Source organism: Sminthopsis crassicaudata, chromosome 2 (assembly GCF_048593235.1).
Source record: "Sminthopsis crassicaudata isolate SCR6 chromosome 2, ASM4859323v1, whole genome shotgun sequence".
NCBI classification, from domain to species: domain Eukaryota; kingdom Metazoa; phylum Chordata; class Mammalia; order Dasyuromorphia; family Dasyuridae; genus Sminthopsis; species Sminthopsis crassicaudata.
Genome location: NC_133618.1, coordinates 258819780 through 258841166, shown reverse-complemented (window position 1 = coordinate 258841166; position 21387 = coordinate 258819780). Strand labels below are relative to the sequence as shown.

At 37.6% G+C, this 21387-nt stretch overlaps 1 protein-coding gene across 7 annotated transcripts in view; it reads left to right on the top strand.

Annotated features, from left to right (window-relative positions):
• Positions 1 to 21274, top strand: part of RABL6 (RAB, member RAS oncogene family like 6) — an 80108-nt gene extending 58834 nt beyond the window's left edge. For 4 of the 7 annotated variants that reach the window (XM_074289116.1, XM_074289115.1, XM_074289114.1 and 1 more), the window contains 8 exons: positions 63 to 166; positions 6478 to 6854; positions 7370 to 7517; positions 9382 to 9597; positions 10404 to 10740; positions 14431 to 14602; positions 16689 to 16747; positions 19559 to 21274. In XM_074289116.1, the coding sequence (XP_074145217.1) occupies positions 63 to 166; positions 6478 to 6854; positions 7370 to 7517; positions 9382 to 9597; positions 10404 to 10740; positions 14431 to 14602; positions 16689 to 16747; positions 19559 to 19753 (1608 nt within the window). In that variant the 3' untranslated portion in view covers positions 19754 to 21274. The remainder of the gene's footprint in view (positions 1 to 62; positions 167 to 6477; positions 6855 to 7369; positions 7518 to 9381; positions 9598 to 10403; positions 10741 to 14430; positions 14603 to 16688; positions 16748 to 19558) is intronic. The other 3 variants (XM_074289119.1, XM_074289117.1, XM_074289118.1) reach the window with 1 other exon arrangement.
• The last annotated feature ends 113 nt before the right edge of the window (positions 21275 to 21387 follow it).

Here is a 21387-nt window from a genome sequence, read left to right as displayed (position 1 = left end):
ACATGGAGTTCCATTTCAGTAACCTTTCCTACTCAAACCTATCTTTATTTCTCTTTCTTCAGAGAGAGACATTGCTCCGTCAGCTAGAGACTAATCAGCTAGACATCGATGCCACATTGGAAGAGCTGTCAGTGCAGCAAGAGACTGAAGACCAAAACTACGAAATGTATGTCAGCCACGCTTCATTTCTGGAATTTAATAGGTCTTAAGAGCTTTATGTCACTTACATCTCTCTGTTACTATCCTCCTGCTCTTCCAGATTACAATCACAGAAAAGTATCATTTCAGTATGTGTTTTAAGGCTATTTATCAGCCCTCTAAGAAAAAATAATATATCTACACTTTTTTTTTTCTTCCCAAATGAGTGTGCTGCTTTGAGTAAAAAATGTTTGATACCAGTTGATATGAAAACTGGTTTTCAGTTACATACTTCCTGGTTTCTAATAGAAACAAAATATCTACACACAGAGTACTCTGTTGTCTAATCTGAGACTTCTCTGATTATAATAATCTTGATCAGTTGAAAAATGATCTTTCTTTTTTGTTGCTTTATATTTGTTGTTCAGTTGTTTAAATGAGTTCAATTCTTTATGACTCCATTTGGACTTTTCTTGACAAAGATACTCAAATGGTTTGCCATTGCCTTCTCTAGTTCATTTTACAGATGGAAAACGAAAGTAAACAGGATTAAATGCCCTGCATAGCTAGTAAGTGTCTGAAAACAGATTTGAACTCAGGAAGATGAATCTTCCTTACTTGAAGCCTAGGACTTTTTATCTGCTATGCCACCTCATTGCCCCCAATCTACTTAGGAGTGTGGAAGTATGTTTAATTATTGATGTGCAATAAAATATTTAGCGTAAAATAAACTCTTGTCTAGCTTCCTGTGTCCTTAAGAGGAAACAAATTAAACTTTAAATGTAACATACCCTATCTTGGAAAAAGAATATCTAGTTCTTTTAACGTGCCTAACCCAAGGTTCAAATCTCTCACATTTATACCTGGTTTCTTAAAAGAAGACAGAGACAGACTGCTTGAAGGTCAGATGTTAAGAAATCACAAGGATTCTTAAGGCTAGATTTTCTTTTAGTATTTGAGTTTGCTAGGAAAAAAAAGTACACTGCTAAAAATCAACAGCACTTGATCTGTAATATTTAGTAATAACAATAATGTCATTTTACACCAAACAGTGTGGTGCAGCTATGAAAATGTTGAATTTGATGACATTAATGGATCCTAGATTCAAATCTCATCTCTGACACTTGCTGTATTATCATAGATGAGTCACTAAGCATTTTCTTTGAGAACTCTTAAACTAAATGATCTTCAAAGGCTTTTTCAGCTCCAAATATATGCTCCATTAACAACTTGTGATATAATAATAACCACAATCGCTGAGTAATTATTTTGAAAAAGACAATTGACTAAAACACAAGTTACTGTTCAGATTGCCACACACTTGATCCTGTTTGGTCATTAGTGGATTGTGGCATAGTTTTACTTACTTTGAATCATTTTATCCAGGCAACAATTATATGTTTCTCAACTGTTACCCTGGAAAAGGAGGAAATCAGCTATAGGTAAAACCTAAGTGTCTTAACTGGATAGTCCAGTAAAGTTTTCAGTTGTTAGTAAATTCAACTCAACAAATATGTGTTAATCTCCTGTTATGTTGAATGCACTGTTAGCCCCCAAGGGATACAGAAAAAGAAAGAAAAAAAAAAAAAGGGAAGAAAGAAAGATAGTTCTTTCCTTTAAAAAGGAAATTAGCTATCATTAATACTTGCTAGAGAAACATTTCCAAGCTAAAGATTTTGTCAAACTTCCCAAATGTATTAATTTATGGTTTTTTTTGTTTTTTTTTTTGTGTGTGTGAAATGTTTGTGTAAATTGTAAACGAAGATACTAATTAGACATTTATGGATATTTTATTTTGGCTAAATTCATGGAGATTTTTAGTGCAGCTTTAGTCCTTCAAAGACCAAATTTCATGGCTTGTCGAAGCCAAAAAAAAGTAATCTCTTCCCCTATACTCTCCCAACAAAAATATCAATTTGGGGTGAAGAAAGATAAGCTTTCTGCTTCTTACTAGCTAATTAAAAACTATTCACCAGTGGTTTTTACTTGTCTAGCCCCTTTTTTTTTTTCCTCTTAATTATTAATTTTGAACTTAAATACAAAAAAGACCCAAAAAAAAGAACATTTCTATGTTTACAACACAACATAGAGGATTCAGTAATTCCATTTCATACTGGGTTTTTTTTTTTAATTTATGTAATAAATACTGTACTTTTTTTTCAAGTCTACCCTGTTTCTCTGTGCTTCCTTCTAAGTTTTCTTTTGTTCTCTGCTGTGCATTTATTTCTGTCCCTTTTTCATGAATATAAAAGATGTAAAAATGCTTTTAAAAGTATTAAAAGACGTGAGTCATTTAACAAAATAACTTCTTTGACAGCGTTTGAAAAAATTAGGAACTCTGATCAGTATGTTGACTAATCACAATTCCAGAGGGCTCAGGATGAAGCTTGGTACCAATCCCCTGATAGAGAAGTGATGATAGAGTCAATAGAGATGGAGATTTTTTTTTTTTTTTCAAACATGATCAATGTGAGAATTTGTTTTCTTGACTGTATATGTTGGTAACAAGAATTGTGTTGAGTGGGAGGAGGGGGAATGCAGCTCTAAAAATGCATACAATGTCATTACAAAATTTTAAAATAGATCCTTTGAACAGCCATAGAGTGATAGAAGAAAGCACTTAATATTTAATTACCACCACAAATTTTTCCAACTAAATGGAATTACTGAATTACTAGGGATATTTGACAACTGATATTTATGTTTCTGGAAATTTACCTGCCCAAAAGATAGGTAACAAAAAGATCTTGGGATTGCTGACAAATATCCCTATCCTTGTATGCAAAAATTTTTCAGAAATGCTTAATAAATATGCCTTTTTTTTTTTTTTTTTTTTTTTTTTTTTTTTTTTGCCAGAAAAGTTGATTGGTTATTTGTGCACATTGTTCTGAGGGATCCGCAGCTTCTTTTTTGGAGATACATAGCTGCCTTCCATAATTAATGCCAATAGGAGTACCAATACAGAGTTATCAAAAGTGCTTAGCAGCTTTCAAAATAACCTTCTTATCTGATGTCAAAGCTAACATTGAAAAGACCACTGGCATAATTTGTCTACTTGAGTATTTTAGAAGTGTCAAACCCAATTAAAACATAATTGAGAAATATTTTGAAAAATAATCCCCAATCTCCTAATCAAGGCTTTCAACTTCCTTGACCCATATCTTCACCTTTAAAGAAACTCATACCGTAGCTCTCACTATCACATAAGTGTTATCTTTAGAAATCTGAACACTGATATTAACCTCCTACATAGCTAAATCCTAAACTAGTCTTCATTCTCATTAACTTGTAATCAGTCCACCTGTTGCTGTTCTTTCAGCCCGTCACCCCTGTTCTAACCTCCTCCTTGACCAGTTCAACTATTACCTGCTGAGTTCCTTGCCCCTTTGCCATATTCCCATTTTTGTCAAATCCTAGATTACCTGCAATGTCCACCTTTACTCCTATTCTTGTACTCCTTAAACTATCAGAATGCACACATCTATCATCTCTATATGCTGCCTCCTCTTCCCATTTGTTAATCAGTACCTTTGTGGAAGAAAAACTACTCTTTACCTTCCATACCTTATATAATGCCTTCTAAGATTACCATTCTACTGAAACTATTTTCTAAATCTGTGAGATTCTCTTTTATCTACTGAATCTAATAGCCTCTTATTTGTCTTTGTCCTACTTGACTTTTCTGCAGCTTTTTACACTCTTTGAATATTTTGTTCTCTCTTGGTTTGCATCTAAAACTCTCCTACCTGATTCCATAGGATTAGACAGGTTATCCTCTGTCTGGATCAGCACCTGCCATTCGTAAGTAGGGATGCCTTCCAAGACCTTGTTCACTTTACATTTTCTTCCCTGTGTTATGTGGGTTATTTCCTGAGTTTTCATGAGTTCATTCATTGTTTGTATCTTATACCAGATAGTAAGATTTTTTTTTCTCCATCTAAAGTGCCAAGCATTAAAACTACTGCAGAGAGCAAAATTCTAATTAATGTACTTTTGCCTGAAAGACTATTTTACAGAGTTCTCAAACAAGACAGGCACTCACATGTAGATCAGAAGAAGCAATACCTGGACATTCTCAAGGTGTCTCTGAAGAACTTTCAAATCTATCAATATCAAATCGATAGTTCATAACTATCAAAATTTGATAGAAGAAAGGACAGTAATCAATTATTATCTTTATGCTACAAATGTAGCTCTAATCCTTCTCTTGAACACCAGTCGTGTTGTCAGCTGCCTACTAGATTAGTGCCTGCCTAAATGTTCTATAAGCTTCTCAAACAGCATATTCAAAAATGCTTGTCATTTTCCCTTATCCCTAACCAGCTCTTCTAGCTAATCCAATTCCAATTGATCAATGATGGACAGAATCAGCTACATCCAGAAAAGGAACACTGGGAAATGAGTGTAAACTGTGAGCTTTTTTTTTGTTTGTTTGTTTTTCTTCCCAGATTATTTTTACCTTCCGAATACAATTCTTCCTTTGCAACAACAACAAAATTCGGTTCTGCACATATATATTGTACCTAGGATATACTATAAGATATTTAATATGTATGGGAATGCCTGCCACCTAGGGGAGGGGGTGGAGGGAAGGAGGGGAAAAATTTGGAACAGAAGGGAATACAAGGGATAATGTTTAAAAAAAAAAAAAAAATTCCCTCTGCATATACTGTCAAAAAAATGTTATAATTATAAAAATGAATAATAATTTTAAAAAATAGAATACCTAACCAGCTCTTCTAAATTTCCGTTTCTGTTATAAGTCACTGGGTGGTGCAGTGGATAGAGTGTTGGGCTTGAAATCAGTCGGACTCATTTTCCTGAGTTCAAATCCAGCCTCAGATATTAGCTGTCTAGAAGTCACTTCACCCTGTTTGCTTCAGTTTCCTCATCTATAAAATGAACTGCAAAAGGAAATGGCAAACTGTTCCAGTATCAAGAAAAATATCAATGAAATGTCAAAAAAAAACTTCAAACGAGATCACAAAGAATTGAACACAACTAGAACAACCACTATCCTTCTGTCACTTAGACTTTCAACCTTTAAGTCATTTTGCAGCAATGACTCTTCCCTATCTTCCCCATTCATTACAGCCAATCAATTGTCTTATTGATTCTACTTCTACAATGTCTTATCTTGTTTCACATCCCTAGTAACTTAATTCAGGCCCTCATTATTCCTTGACTACACAGTCATTTCCTATTTCTCCCCAATTCAATTTTCTTTCCTCTTCAACTCCATAGAGCTGTCAAAAATAAATTTGTTTAACCATTATTCTGACCATGTCATTCTCCTGCTTTTTGTCCTTTGGATAAAATAGACACTCATTAGCCTAATAGAGTCCCCAGAAATCTAGTTTCCACCTATCAAGTATTCTGTGTTGCGGTTAATGGATTACTAGCTGTCCCCTAAACTTGACATTTCATTTTCCATCCCTTTGTCTTTGTTCAGGTTGTTCCAAATACTAGTTTATCCTCACATCCTTCATTTCATTCAAATCTTAATTAAAAGGTCACTTAATCCATAACATCTTTTCTGATACATCCAGTTTTCACTAATCTTAACCTATCTCAAATTAGAAAGTGTATGTATAATACAAGCCTTTTGAAAATAAGTTTCTTTTTTGTCTGTATCCTCAGTGGTGTGCATAGTAGGCATTTAATAATGTATGCTGATTTTCAACTGAAGTATTAAAAGACTTACTTTCCTCCCCATGTAATGGCTGCATTATATAAAGTATATACACGTATAAGGCTAATTTTAACTCTTGTCTGTTTGTTCAGCATCATAGACATACATGGATTCAAAACTGGAAGGGATCCTAGACACTATCGACTCCAAGCCCCTTCATTTTACAGATAAGACTCAGAAAGGATAAATGCCTTGTCTAGGGTCTCACAGATATAAGAAGTAGGATTTAAACCAAAATGTTTCATATTCCAAATCCAGTACACTGTGCACTCTACCATATTGATGAATTTGTTCACATGTGGGTATAGATATATGCTGCCTTTTGTGAAGCTTATAGAAGTCAGAGAGCCTAAACACATCATCTTTGCATTTGGGGATCTAAATATTCTACAAGAAAAAAATGCTGTATTACTCATGGGACAATAATCAGGGAATTAGAGCTGAATAGACCTTTCCCACCTCAAAGAGTCTGAATTTAACCTTTCTGAGTCTCATCCATAATATGATAGTAGTTAGTTACCTCCCAAGGTTACAAGGATCAAATGAGAGAACGTATATTAAGTGCTTTGTGAACCTTAAAGTACTCTTCAAATTTAATTATTATTGTTGTTGCCACTTTCTCATTTCCTTAACTTATTATATTTCAGTTTTCTGGAGATGATGGAAGCAAGAAATCGAGGACATGCATCTCCATTAACAGCCAATGGACAGAGTCCATCTTCTGGTTCCCAGTCACCCATTGTGCCTCCCAGCACAACTTCGACAGGGAGCTCCAGCCCCAGCACACCTCAGCCGACTCCTCAACAACTTCTTGCTAATTCTGCTACCTGCCCCTCTCTTCCACCTTCCGTGTCGCCTGTACCTCCATCAGAGGCACAAACCCAGGCAACTTCTCCACCTATTGTTGCCACCTCCCCAGGCCCACCAACCCCAGCTCCACCTCAACCTCAGGCCCAGCGTCGAAGCATCATTTCAAGGCTATTTGGAACCTCACCAGCTTCTGAGGCTATCCCTTCACCTCCTGGTAAACATTGAGCTTCCTAAAACTGGGGTATACTTCCAGATGTGTGTTTTTACTAGGCATAATAGAACATCAGCCTTGGGACAGTTAATTATGTAGCACAGTTTTCCTTAACTAATAACTTAGCTTAAGTTATTTAGGAACAGATATTTTATGACCTTTAGAAGCTGAAAAATTGTGATTTCAGAAACCATGAGGTCCTTTCATTTCCTAGAGTTTTCTAATGGTTATCTTAGAGTCCCTTTTTCTTTTGAACAGCCCATGTCAAGCTTTTGCTATTCTGTTAACTTGTTTGTGTTGAGGTTGTCCTACTTAGAAAGCTGGCTAAATTTAAAAGTAGTATGCATAAAAATGGGTGGGCTACCTAGTCTGAATGAGCCCTTGGGCAGCCTTTGTCTACATTTGGCTGGCCTTGCTCTCTCCTTGGGAGTGATTAAATCCTTAGATATATTCCCTTTTAGCTCCTGGTCTCCTAAATGAGGAAGGGTAATAATTATGGGTATCTGCACTTCATGCAGAGCCCACCCACTCTGTAGAGGCACCAGCAAAAGTCCAGAGTGTTGAAGATTTTATTCCTGAAGACAGCCTGGATAGGAGCTTCCTAGAAGATACAAATCTGAAGGATGAGAAGAAAATCAGAACAAAAGTTGAGCATGAAAGTGACAGGTAAGACATGTTAGATTAATTAGTCTTCTAATTTTGGTATAGTCTAGATATAAAAGTTTAGTGGCTATAGTTATTTAGGATTTATTCCAGATTCTTAACCTACAATTGTAGCTGCCATTCTTTGCCCTCATTTCTTTCATGAATGTTTTTGGGTTTTTTACTCCTTTGGAATTAAAAAAGCTTTCTGTTAGCTCCTAAGTGTTCCTGTAGCATATGGGTTCTGCAAGTGCCAACATTTGCTGACTTTCTTTGACCAGAGAAAAGAGCTACCATGCGGTCTGTCTTAAATCTACTGTCTTTGCAAAATGGCTTTTGTGATTTGTTTTAGATTTTAAGAAGGGACTTGAGCCAAATTCATATAAAACTAGTAAGAGCATTAAATTTAGGCAGAGTAGTGCTGGGAAAAGATATGCTGTCAGATGTTGGAGTACTTAAGAGTTAGAGTTAGTGGGGCAGCTAGGTGGTGCAGTAGATAAAGCACCAGCCTTGAATTCAGGAGGACCTGAGTTCAAATCTAGTCTCAGACACTTCACACTTCCTAGCTGTGTGACCCTGGGCAAGTCACTTAACCCCAGCCTCAAAAAAAAAAAAGAGTTAAGAGTTAGTGCAGTCAGTTGGGAATTCCTTGGTTAAGTATCTCTTAACAGTTTTGGCACCAATGCTTAGTGCATGACAGGCACCTTGAGTTCTAGCATATTGTGACTGTAACTTACTCAACTTGAACAGATTTGCCAAACATGAAACACAAGGATTTCAAAGTGAGAGAGACCAAGTTAGGTTATTTTCAAATTAGTGACCTAGCTCCCAGGCACCATCTGTTTCCCATTTATCTTAGAATGTGAGAGTTCTTCTTAAACAATTAATAAATAGCTATTCAGAATTGGAAAAGAACTGTACTTCTTTCTTAAGAGAGGAGGAAAAAATCTTTGAGAAAAAACATTAGGCAATCCTTTAAAGAAATCAAATGACTATGCTTTCCCTTTTAAAATCAATAAATGTCTCCAAAGCCATAATGCTAATCTGACAAAAGATTAGAGACTTTTAAACTATATGAAGACATGTAATCTCATTTCATTTGAGGTAGTTAACAGGGTTTTTTTCTGGACCAGTGCATGGTTCTGAAGGAGGAGTTGGGCGAGAAGGGGGGAAGGGAACATTGACTGCCCATTTCATAGAAATACTGAGGTTGAAACAGATGGTTCTTATAAGGCTATTTCATCAGTGACACATAAGAAAAGATAGGAACCTACTAATAAATGGTAGCGTAAATGATTAAGAAATACATAAGGAGTGGCTGTATCAGAGGCCTCAGACGGCAGAAGGAAACTCCAGGCTTTAGGGCTAGAGGCCATAACAGACAGTGGAGGGGTGAGGGGTGAAACCAGCCTTTCTCTGCCCATATCTCCTAACATACTAGAAGATGCACATTAAATGTGGTACTTTATTTTGACAGAGATCTGAAGTTTGTGGAAGTAGGTGTCTGAAAGGTATCAACTTGTGAATTATTGTGAAGTGATTCCTTTTTTTGCATTCTAGAAGTTTCTTCAAGAAGAAATTACTCAGAAGAAAGTTCAAAATTTGAGTTAGGCCCAAAAAGTTTCCTAATATGTTGATCAAATTGGAACAAATTCTCATTTTTTAAAAACACATTATAGCAAAAATGACTATATATCTTTTTTCTGCACCCATGAGCACCAGAAGTGGTAGTAAATACTGACTACTGAAAACCTCATTTATTTTCTTTCTCCCCTGGTAAAGGTACTGTTTGGATTATAGACCAGGATAGATAGGAAGAAAAGATTGAGAGTTGATCTGTACTTTGCTCATTAGATCTTCCTTTGTAATATTTGTGTCCTTTATATAGTGATGGGGACGCCACTGGGGGAAACCCCATGGTAGCTGGTTTCCAGGATGACCTGGACCTTGAAGACAAGCCATCCTGCAAAACTTCCTTGGCAGCAGACCCCATCCCAAGTAGAAACATTGCGCTGTCTAGTGAGGATGAAGCTGATGAGGTGTCAGCTTGTCCTCAAATCACCAGTCTTAGCACCCAAAAGAATTTGGAACCTGAGACAAAATGGTGAGTATAGCAGGAGAAAAGAGTCCCTAAGTATCAGAGAGAGGTACCAGAAGAGATGAAGAGGAGGAATTTAATTTTAAAAAGCATTATGATAAACACTTCTGTATGGATCATTGTAGATAGCGGGTATGAGAACAAAGTTTAGATGTAGCTGGTGGCCCATCTTATGTGAAGCTTCAAGAGTAGTAGGAAGAGAGAATATATTTACAGTAACAGTTAAGAGAATCATATATCTAAGGTTGAAAGGGTTCTCATCGGTCAATAGAGATTGCATCAGCATAAAGAATATCCATGGGATTCTTACAAGTTATTCAGTAAGTCCCAAGGTATTTAAGGTGAAGCTGTTTAAAGCCTCTGAGAAGTTAGATGACTTGCTCAGGATCACACAGCTAATAAGTATCAATATAGGACTTGAACCCAGGTTCACTCTATTCATTACATTGGGCTGTCATTGGATATGCCTAGAAGTATAATACAGGAATGATAGGTACAGAAAAAGTATGTTGTGTGAGGCTGGAGAAAGAATGGGCTTTTGTTTGAATGCCAACAGGTGTACTCTTGGTACTGTGCTGTATCCAAGGATCTGTCTATACTCCTAAAATCAACCTTGCTTTAACACATGCTGTAGTTTATATAGCAGGGCACTGTTTTTTCTGGCAGGACACAATAAATTTATAGCCAGCTAAAGTCCCACCATATACCAGTCATAGCATCAGAGAATTCTTTGCCAATTGCAGGACCTACATTTTAAGAATCCATGATGATATTTTAAAGATTTCTCATTCTTTCTTCATTCTCTTTTCAAGGTCTTCCAGAAATTCCTTGAAGCCACAGAGTGAAGCAGTTTCCACCAAAGCCACCGATTCCAAACTTCAAGTTAGTTTACCCACTCGTTCAGGATCTGAGAAGTGCAGTGGTACTAAACCTACTTCTGAAACCCTGCTTGGCAATGAAGCTCCATCCCAGGTACCCAAAACGGTTTCTCAGAATAAAGATTCCACTTCTAAATTCAGAGAGGTGAAAGATGAGAAACGAGAGTCCTCAGAGAGTGATCCAGAGGGACCCATTGCTGCTCAGATGCTGTCCTTTGTCATGGATGATCCTGATTTTGAGAGTGAAGAGTCTGACACTCAGAAGAAAGCGGTAATGAAAACATCCTTTTTCTTACTGTCTTTGCTTGTGTTGCACAAGTCAGGAGGTAGGACTTCTCTATCTCAGGATGATCTATGAAGCTAGGCTGGGAGGTAGAATTGCAGGGTCCCAGATCCTGTGGTGCTCCTTAATTAAACTGCATAATTTCAAGAAATCGCTTATGTTATTCCATTATTGAATAGGAATGAAGTATTCCTGCTTACTAAAGCCTCATCTGGGAAGGCTTTGAGTTTAAGGAAAAATGTAAATAACAGGTGAGAAAATGTTTTGGATGAGAAAGTTTTGAAGCACTGTGTAAAATTTAGAATCATGTAATTAATAGCTTTACAAGGTCAAAAATGCTCTTTTTAAAGGACAGATGTGTATGAAATACAGATTGATAGTTATCATGGGAGGCTAGAAGTCTGCATCAGTGCAGTTTAGATCACTATCTCAAATTATAGTCTGTATATTTTTAAAACCTAATTCCCATTTAATCTTCAGAGATGTGTACTTTCAATATCTTATCCTCTTTCCTTGGAGTAGTTCAAAGCATTCAGTGTTCAGCAGACTGTGTCAGCTAGAACAGACTTTTTATTTCAATTCCACCCTGTCAGGACATCATCTTTGTTATGGAGAAAGTTTGGGGCATTTGTCCTATTGAGAAAAGTCTCCTGAGTTGTCTGCCATAAGGCAGCTTCTGGCTAAAAATATGTCCAATAGGAAATGTAAATTAAATGTTCTCACCCTATTCCATTTGTTTCATCTTCTATTTCCCCTCCCCCTGACCTTGCCCCAGAAATAGCCTAGAAGAATGAGGTATGGGAGTGAGTCACTATGTCTCTAAGCCCCAGAGGGAGTATCACAGCTTGAGACAGGTTCTGACCTTGGCCATGTACTATCTTGGATCACACTCAAGGGACTGCCCCTGCCAACTCTCCAGTGGGATTCCCTGGCATCTGTATGAACAGGAGGAACAACTGGTTATAAAGCAATAGGAGCACTCCTCTGCAGCAATGGGCCCTATAGGCAAAAATCAAGGAGAAGCTTTCAGTCATGTCTCCTTTCTACAGCTCAAAAAGGGAAAAGAATTATGCTGGGATGTGCCTGGCTTTAGGCTATTCTGTTACAGAGAAGGAAATCTAAGTTGATAATGTGACAAGCACCAAGGCTCTGCAGCTTCCTTTCCTTATACACCTTATAACTGTGGGAAAGCTAAATATATGATCAGGAACCTAGAGAGACATTGAGCAGTTCATTCTCTCTCTTCTACCCTTATCCATCTTCCTGTAAGCCATAAGAATCCAAATTTATTAGCTTGAGTCACACCAAGGTCTTAATTGTATAAAATCTGACTCTAAAACTCTATACCCAAAGATCTTGTTTCTTAAAGACAAATATCCCATTATCCAAAAGAAGGAAAATTGTTGTAAGCCCTCTTATACTGTTTCTAGGGATTTTACAGAGATAATTGGTGAAAAAGCATTGAGACTAGTAGTGTCTTATTAGCATACCCAGAAAACTGATGGAAGAACTAAACTGGAACTCCCAAACTAATTTACCAGATGGCCTTGGACAGCTCCTTCATAAAACCTTTGATCCACTTTTGTTTCATTAAAGTGCCATGTAGCTTACTAAGTGATTGCAGAGGGCTGTGTGAACAAATATTTGGACATAGATAAAATCACTCAGAAGTTTCACATGGAGCTGATCCTTATTTCACAAATTTAGTGTTTAGAAACACTAAGATCTCACACCAGAAACCAGGATAAACTTCACTTAGGTAATAAAAGACACTATAAGCAAGGAAATGATATGTCAGGTTTATGGATAGGGGAAAATACAACCAACACAACTAAAGTTAGATAAGCAAGTGTTTCTGATAAAGATTTCTAAACTATATAGGGAACTGAGTCCAACAATGAGTCAAATAAATGAGAAGAACTATTCCCCAACTGATAAATGGTCAAAGAATATGAATAAGCTGTTTTCTAGAGAAGAAATACATGCTATCAATAGCCATATTGAAAAAATGCTTTACAAAATAACTATGGTTATGTATACATATATTGTATTTAACATATACTTTAACATATTCAACATGTATTGGTCTACCTGCCATCTAGGGGAGGGGATGGGGAAAAGTTGGAATAGAAGGTTTTCAATGCGGAAAAATTCCCATGCATATGTTTTGTAAATAAAAAGTTATAATAAAAAATTTTAATAAAATAAAATACTTTATTTAAATCACTAATCAGTGAAATGTTCATTAAGACAACTTTGAGGTACCATTTCACACCCATCAGATTAGCGAAGTTGACAAAAATGGAAAAATGACATGCTAGAGAGGCGCTATAGAAAATACAATTAACTTCAATTCCAAATACTTGTAATGAAACATTGTTTACCTCCAGTTACAAAGCGGATGGAATTAACAGACTGAAGCACATTTTCTTTCTTTTTTGCCATGACTAATGTGAGCAGTTGTTTTATGTGTCTTTACATTTTTGCACTGAGTTTTATTTTTCTTGTCTCCTCAATGGATGGGGGAACTGGGAGGGAGAAAATTCAGAACTTAAAATCAAATTTAGAAGCATTGAAGTTCAGATCTAGAAAGATTATTCCCATAAAATGATTTAGAATTTACAAAGCACTTTTATACAACAGACTGTTGTATAGTGCAGGTGTACATGCAGATGAAAAAAACAGTCTTAAAGGGAAGTGGTTTATCTGCATACTGCCATCTCCCCTATAGTGGATTCAAGTTCAGGTGTGCTATATCCATACTATACTCTATTTGACTTTCAATTCAGGGAACAGCTGAGAATCTTATTACTCTTAGCATAGCCATGGAAATACAATACTACCCTGTATGCTCAGGACAACAAAAACTATTAGAACTGGAATCACAGATATATAGATTTATAGATGAGGAAATGTCAAAGGGGGTTAAGTAACTTGCCCATGATCACTAGGTAGGTAATAGAACCAAAGTTTAAATCAAAGTCTTCTGGCACCAAATTGAATTTCCAACATAAGTTCTATCTTCCATTTCCTGTGATTACAGAGACACCCTTGTAGAAGCAGAGTAATGTAATAAAAAGAATACTGAACCTGAAGTCAGGAATTCTGGATCTGAATTCTGTCACTATCTTTGTGACCATGGGTATGTCTCAACCTCTCCAAGTTCAGAGTCTTTATCTATAGGGATAGGAATATCTAATACTTTCCTCATAGGATTATTATAAGGATCAAATGAGATAATGTAAAGTTCTTTGCAATTCTTAAATCATTTTATAAATGTTAGCACTTGTCAGTGTAGCTTGGTGAAAGTGCTTGTTGGAGAAAGCTGTGACTTTGCTCTAACAATTTCTATTAGAGAAAACTATGAAGGGGAAGGAGGGAGGGAGGCAATCAGGATTAAATAACTTAACCCAGGATCACACAGGTAGTAAGTGATATAACATATCTGAGGTCAGACTTGAACTCAGTTCTTTACTCCACGATTGGTGCTCTATCCACTGTGCACTTGAACTATGATTCTGAGTTATGTCTGTCTGATTTTTATAAGAGACACATACATACTCACTCTCACTCTCTCTCTCTCTCTCTCCCTCTCTCTCTATCTCTCTCTCTCTCTCTCTCTCTCTCTCTCTCTCTCTCTCTCTCTCTCTCTCTCTCTCTCTCTCTCTCTCTCATCAGGAGGAGTTTCCAGTGAGAGAAGACCTCTCAGATGTTACAGATGAAGATATGCCACCTGCAAAGCTCCCTCAGCCCATTAAGCCTACAGTACACTCCTTTAAAATGAAAAATGATTCAGATCTCTTTGGTTTGGGCCTGGAAGAGCCTGGGCCTAAAGAAAGCAGTGATGAAGGTAAATACTTGGCATGTTATTAAGTCACTTCCCACCAAAGCCAGGCTACACCACTAGGCACCATTGAATTGTGGATCAGAGAACCTCATATTTGTCAAGATCTGAGTTATGGCTATGATGATGCTAGAGTGCCATTTTCTTGACTTGATTCAGAAACTATTCACCATTGAAGCATTTAGTATTTTGAATGTTGTGTGACTTGGTTGCTTTTCTAAGGCAATGGAGATTTTATTACATTTATTTATTATTATAGGTTTCTTTGGAAAAAACTGAAAACTTAGATCCTGAACTTTCTTTTCTAAGAGACTAGTATAAAACATGACTTGCCAGTAGCCAAATCCGAGAACATGGTCCTCCATAACATAAGGAGAGCTTAATTCTACATTTGGGAGCACCTCAGCTGATGACAGGAATAAATATCTTGACAAGCTTGATTTCGTAAAAAGCCAACTATCCAAATGACTTTCTAAATAGCAGAATTAGAAATTCTTCTTCTTGGTTTGTCTTATTCCTGTCATTTAAGGTTTATCAGTATGTTAGCCACTAATCTCCATATTGCTGTTTTTGCATATGCACTGGCTCCATTCTTAAAGAAATAGACATTACAACACATAACTTAAGAAGCATTGGGCTGAAGTTGAATATTCAAGTCATTATAGGATAGCGTGTTTTTTTCAAAATTAACAAACATCAAGTATTTAAAAGTCATATTATTGGATTATTGGATATTTATTAAGTCTTAAGTGTGATGGTTTGATTGAGGGTTATCTTTTGAAAGCTTCTGGGTCAGTCCACCAGATCAAGATCAGCTATTATAGAATCAACTTCTTGTCAGAAGTTCAAAACAAAAAGTGTTATATAGACTAGTCACTGTATGTGACAAGATCAGTGTCGACATTAGTGAAAATTCCTTCTCTATTAAACATAATTCATCATTAATAAGAAATTCCTTCTCTATTAAACATAATTCATCATTAATAAGTCCTTCATGTTGTCATCCTTTGGCATCATGTCCAGAATAGAATGAGGTGGCTTGAGATAGACCTCAGTTCCAGTGCTTACTTTCTGAGGAAGTTACGGAGCCTTTTCTCGCCATAGACTTAACCTAAAATAAAGGATTATAAGGCTGGATACTTGAGGGGAAAAAATGATGAGGAGACAATTTCAAAAGTTTCCAAGTAGAAACTGTTAGAGCTGCAAAAAGAAATCATAGCGGTTATCTACTCCAGTTCAGGTTCAAGGGATGAAATAAGCGGATCATGGTCACATAGTATTTGGCAGAGGTAGAATTCAAATCCATGTCTTCTGACTCCAGATCCAGCACACTTTCTGCTATACCACCCTGATTGGGAAAGCAAAACATTTAGAAACTTAGAAAATATTACAAAGTGATGATTAAATAAGATTAAGGTTTCCTAATGTGTCCAAAGCACCCTAATTCAATTGTTTAAAATTTTGTATTCGACCATAGAAATATTTGTAAATGGTGATTGGATTTCATAGCCAATCAACAAAACCTATTTAACCCATGATATAACTGGATTATAATATTTTAGCTACATAAAGGGTTGACTATCATTTCTCTCCTCCCCAAAGTTTCTTCACTGTTCTCTTCAATATGAGAACATGGATTTCCCTGTCCTTGCAACAAAGAGTAGAGACTTAAACAATTATTGTAGATTTTCCTGGAGGAGGAAGGGAAGAACTAGCTGCAGGCAATTGAGTATATAGCATTCATAAATTGAATGCTAATATCTCAAGGAGTGTAAACTATATTTGAGATCTCCATTAGATAATACTTTCTGGAGATAAAAATCCTAAGCTGATGATCCCTGAAGGCAGGCATTTCTCCAAAACAAGGATCTTTTTTTTTTTTAGTACTTATTAATACAGGACAGGCAACTTCAAAATTGAGTTTCCTTCATTTTACCCATTGAGAAATTAAGATATCTTCTTCTGTTTGCAGAGCTGCTAATCTAAGAAAACTTTCTGGTCTCAACTCAAAAGATGGAATCTGTCTGATACAGTTTGCAACTTTTCCTGGTAATAAAAGTTTTAGTATGACAAATATTTGTTTTTCTTGCAGATAAGGAAGGCAAACTCACATCTAAGGAGAAGAAGAAAAAGAAGAAGAAAAGCAAAGAGGTACCTCCGCTATTGTGTACCAACGAGGGTTGGGAGGAAATAATATTCCAGTGACTGGAACTGGGGAGATGCATTTACTCAGTCCTTTTGCGCCTTTGAGAAATGAGGCCTCCAGTGATCTTGGTATTATACAACATCAATTAAATGATTAAGGTCTTGCTTGGCCTTCTTGTCCTGATTTGAAGGAAATGTTGCACCTGAAAATGACGAAAGTGAGATCTTGCCCTTCCAAAGCTACAGGTTCCCAGCAAGACTTAAAGCTTTGCTGTTTCTAAAATTGATTTCAGAATGATGCTATCCTGTGGGGAACGGCCTAATCATACCAGTGATGGGCAAGTACTTTCCCCCATGGAGCACTCAGACTTATCCAGGAAATTGCCTTCTCTCTTCCTCCATGTACTCCCTTTTCCAAGAGCTAGATCACCCCAGTCTTATGTCCTCAGTTGCCATTTTAAAAAACAGCTTTGATCCTCTGTTCCCAATGTATTGTCTTTTGTCAATTTATATCATTCTCCTTAGACTATTTCTCCTCTCCAATCTGGTGTTGGCCTCCATTTCTCACACCTGGAGTCTTTCAATAGCCTCTCATTTATTGCTCTATTTCAGATCTTTCTCCCCTTCTATCCATCCTTTGAAATGCCAAAATGATGTTCCTAAAAACCCAGCTGTGACTACATCACACCCATGTCCATACATATACATTCAAAACTGAAAAGGTTTCTCTTATGTAATATAAAATCCCCTGTTTACACCAAAAGCCCTTCACACCCTGGCTTATTCCTGCTCTCTACCCTATCCTCTATGACCTTGTAACTCTAGCCTGCTGATTCCAGGCCTTGTCACTAGCTCTCCCCCATACTTGCAATGCTTTCCCTCGGTTTCTCAGGCTTTTCAAGACTTTAATCACATACCACATTTTGCCAGAGACTTTTTTTCATTGAGTTTGAGATGCTAGTGGTACACCCCATTTGAAATGAAGATCAGGACAAAATTCAGGGGTACATATATAGATCTGGAAATTGCCTTCAAAGAGGTAATCATTGAACTTGGAGCTGATGAGATCACCAAGAGAAAAGAACTCTGGACAATACCTCAGCAAACGCTATTAATGGGTCTAGAAAACTAAAGCAAAAGAGCAAAACCAGGAGAGAATAATGTCACAAAAACATATCCAGAAGAGGGAAGTCAACAGTATCAGAAGCTGCAAGAAAATCATTTTAAAAATGAGAAGAGACTGTCAGATTTGATTGAGAGCAACTGGCAATTGGTGGCTGGAGAAAATTTTAATTATTTAAAAGATTGGAAATCAACTTTAGCCATAAAAGGAAAATGGGATACAAGCCAACAATTAGATAGGTGGATCAAGTGAGGACTTAAGTGACTTGCCTAGGGTCACCTAGCTAGGAAGTATTAGGTGTCTGATTCAGCTCCTCCACTTATAGTTAGTTACTATAAGCAGTGTTAAGTGTCTGAGAACAGAATTGAACTTAGGTCCTCCTGACTTCAAGGCTGGTGTTCTATCTACTGCACCACTCAGCTGCCCCAAATGAGGACCTTTTTAAGGATGAGGGAGACATGAGTGAATTTCTAACTGCTCAATCTCTGCTGTTTCCCAGTTATCTACCAGAGAAGATGGGCTGGATTTGCATATGGAGGTTTTTGCTTAAGCAAGGAAAAGAATCACCTCTTCTTTAGAAATGTCAATAAATCTGAATGAGAAGAGTTTTAGCAAATGACATTTTTTTCAGCATAGTATGAGAAAAGGTTCTTAGCAAGAGATGTGGAGAGGAGGATTGAGGAGGGATATAGAAAGCTTTGGAATAGCCATTGTAAGTGGTTAGGGGGGCCCAGTTGATATTTAACAAATTTGAGGTGAATCCAGTCCTCATGGTTTCATAATTTTAAGCTGTCTTTAACAGCTTTTGAATCAGCCAAGGTAGCATAATAGTATTCCAAAACTGGAGTTTGGCAAGGCAAGATAAGTGGGCAGGGGACTAGAGTGGAGCTGATGCTCCAAGGGATTAAAATAGGGAAGGCAGAAGAGTAACCTAGTGCAAATGCTAAGAAAAAGAGTCAAGGCCAATTGGCGCTTAATAATGAAAGAGGAAGAACGGGTTAGAATGGAAATGGAAAGATAGAATAATAAAGGCTATGATTATATAAAAGAATTTTGTAATTCATGAACATTGAACACACTTATATTGGGTTAGAATGGACATGGAAAGATGGAATATAATAAAGGCTATGATTATATAAAAGAATTTTGTAATTCATGAACATTGAACACACTTATATTCATGATCTTGCATCACCTATAAATTTGTAGCTGAGGTCCTGAAATAAAGGTTCTAAGAATTGAGTAGTCCGGAGAACTTAAACATTAGGGTACTTGAACTATGAGGGTGGAGTTGGGGTGAAGATAAGCCTGAAACCAACAAATTCCTAATTGAGGAAGGAACTGTCACCTAGTTAAATTGGGTGATAAAGTGTATCTTATTCTGTCTTCCCCATTAGAATATGAGACACACTTGGACAGGATCCATATTTTTGATTCGTATCCCCCAGTGTTTGAAAATGGTACCTCTTACAGGCTTCTTGGCTCTAGTGTCGCCAAAGTAATTTTCTTATGTGGCAGATTTGCACAGTAAGGTGGGGGTTTAGATTTAGACTTTCATTGGCCTTTCTGGAAGGATTGAGCCAATTTGATTTTCTTTGGGCTTACAGGAAGGCTATCAAGACTGCTTTTCCATCCCATCCCTGGGGTCAGCTCACTATCAGAATTCTTAATATGTCATCTGTCTTACCTTCCAGGAGGAGGAAAAGACTGCAAAAAAAAAAAGCAAGCACAAAAAAGCAAAGGACAAGGAAGAAGGAAAGGATGAAAAGAAGAGAAAGAAAAAGAGGAGCAAGGAGAAGACTGAGGAGATTGATGAACTCGAAGCCTTCCTTGGGGGTGGGGCCATAGCCCCCAAACAGCATGGGGGTGGAGACTATGAGGAGCTCTAGGGTGCATGGGAACCCATAGACCTATCATTCATCTCTGCTTCTGAGCCTTGGCAGGATGGGGGGCTGCCAGGTAGGACCTGGGCTGGGTCTGCCAGATGTCCCTCAGAGACCATGAAGGTAGGGGGATGGGGAGTTCAGTGTGTGTCCTGATAGACATTCCGATGTTAAGGACCAGTAACCAGTTGGGTGGGAACTGTCAGATACAAGGCTTGGGATGAGGGGCTGGGAGAACAAAGCCTGGTTCTAACCCACCCTTTTCTCAAATAAGCCCAGTGCAAAAGGGAAAGAGGGGCACAGCTCCCCATTTATACCTTCCCACCTCTCCCATTCATTGCTATTTCCAAGACACTCCAATTTTTAACTGCTAATGAAATAGCAGTATCAGCCCAACCAATTTGTTCTCTTAACCTTGGGGAGGAATTGAGATTTCAGCTCTATTTTTCATAACTTTTTTTTTCTTAAAGACAGCTAAGGGAAATTTTGTTGAGCTGCCTGCCTTTCTGGGGCAGGAGAGGTCCAGCACAAGTTTTGCTACGTGTTCCAGCTTTTACCTTTTTCCCACATCCCCCAAAGCTCCAGAAATCCATGACTTTAGGGGCACAGAAAAATTAAGGATCCAAGTAGGAAAGGGGAATGGTCATGGAATGAAAGTGTCTTTTTGTACTAGTAAACCTTCATCCACCTTGGCCGGGTTCATGGCCCAGTCTCCTTTGCCCTATTGCCCCCGTAACCCTACAGTACTTCTCAGGGACATGACAAAAGCCTTTTGAGGCACTTGCAGGAATCCCAGCCTGTTTACATAGGAGGAGGGTAAGGGGTTTTGGAGCAGAGCAGCTGTGGAAACAGGGAACCACTTTTATTTTCTCAAACTTCCAAAAGCATTTCTTGTCTCCTGTTTGTTAACTGTGTTTTGACATTATTTCAGGCCCCTGTCTCTATCTTCTACCCTTGGTGGTCTCTTAGCTCACTCCATGTTCCTTCATCCTAGATAGAGCAAAAGGGAAAAAATTGACATCCCTAGATACCTTAATATGTTCAGGAACCAGCCCATTCCAAAGCATTGGTGATAAGGGTAAATAAGTTCCCACCCTTCCATGATGCTCTAGAACCCCAGTCCAAGGTTCTTTATTTCTCCCAGTGCCCCATTCTCGCAAAAGAATTTTTACCCTTTCTATTCCAATGACCAGGAGGATCTGTTCTCCTAGGCCAAAGGAAATTATCACAGCTACTTTCCAGTCCTGCTTACTTTCTTCCAGGCTCCATTATCTTCAGAGTGGCTGATTTGTGTGTGGTGGACAAGGGAGTGGGGTTTTGAATGGCAATACTTTTTGGAAGGCGGTTTCTTTTTCCAAATCTGGTCACTCCCTGTCTCAGTTGTGGCCATGAGGGAATTATCATTTGGGCTCAGAGAGGAAATACCACAAGGAAGCAGGGGTATGAAAACTTGTGTTTTTTTAAAAGTTTGTTCCCATCATGTTCTATTGGATGCTCCACTCTGACCATAAAGCGCTCTTTTACTGCTGTCTTGTGTTTTTCTTCCACATCCCACCTATCATTTGGGGTGATCATGGAGGTAAGCCAAGATTAAAAAGGTGGCATTGGGGAGGACTAGCTAGACAGAGAAGCAAAAGAAT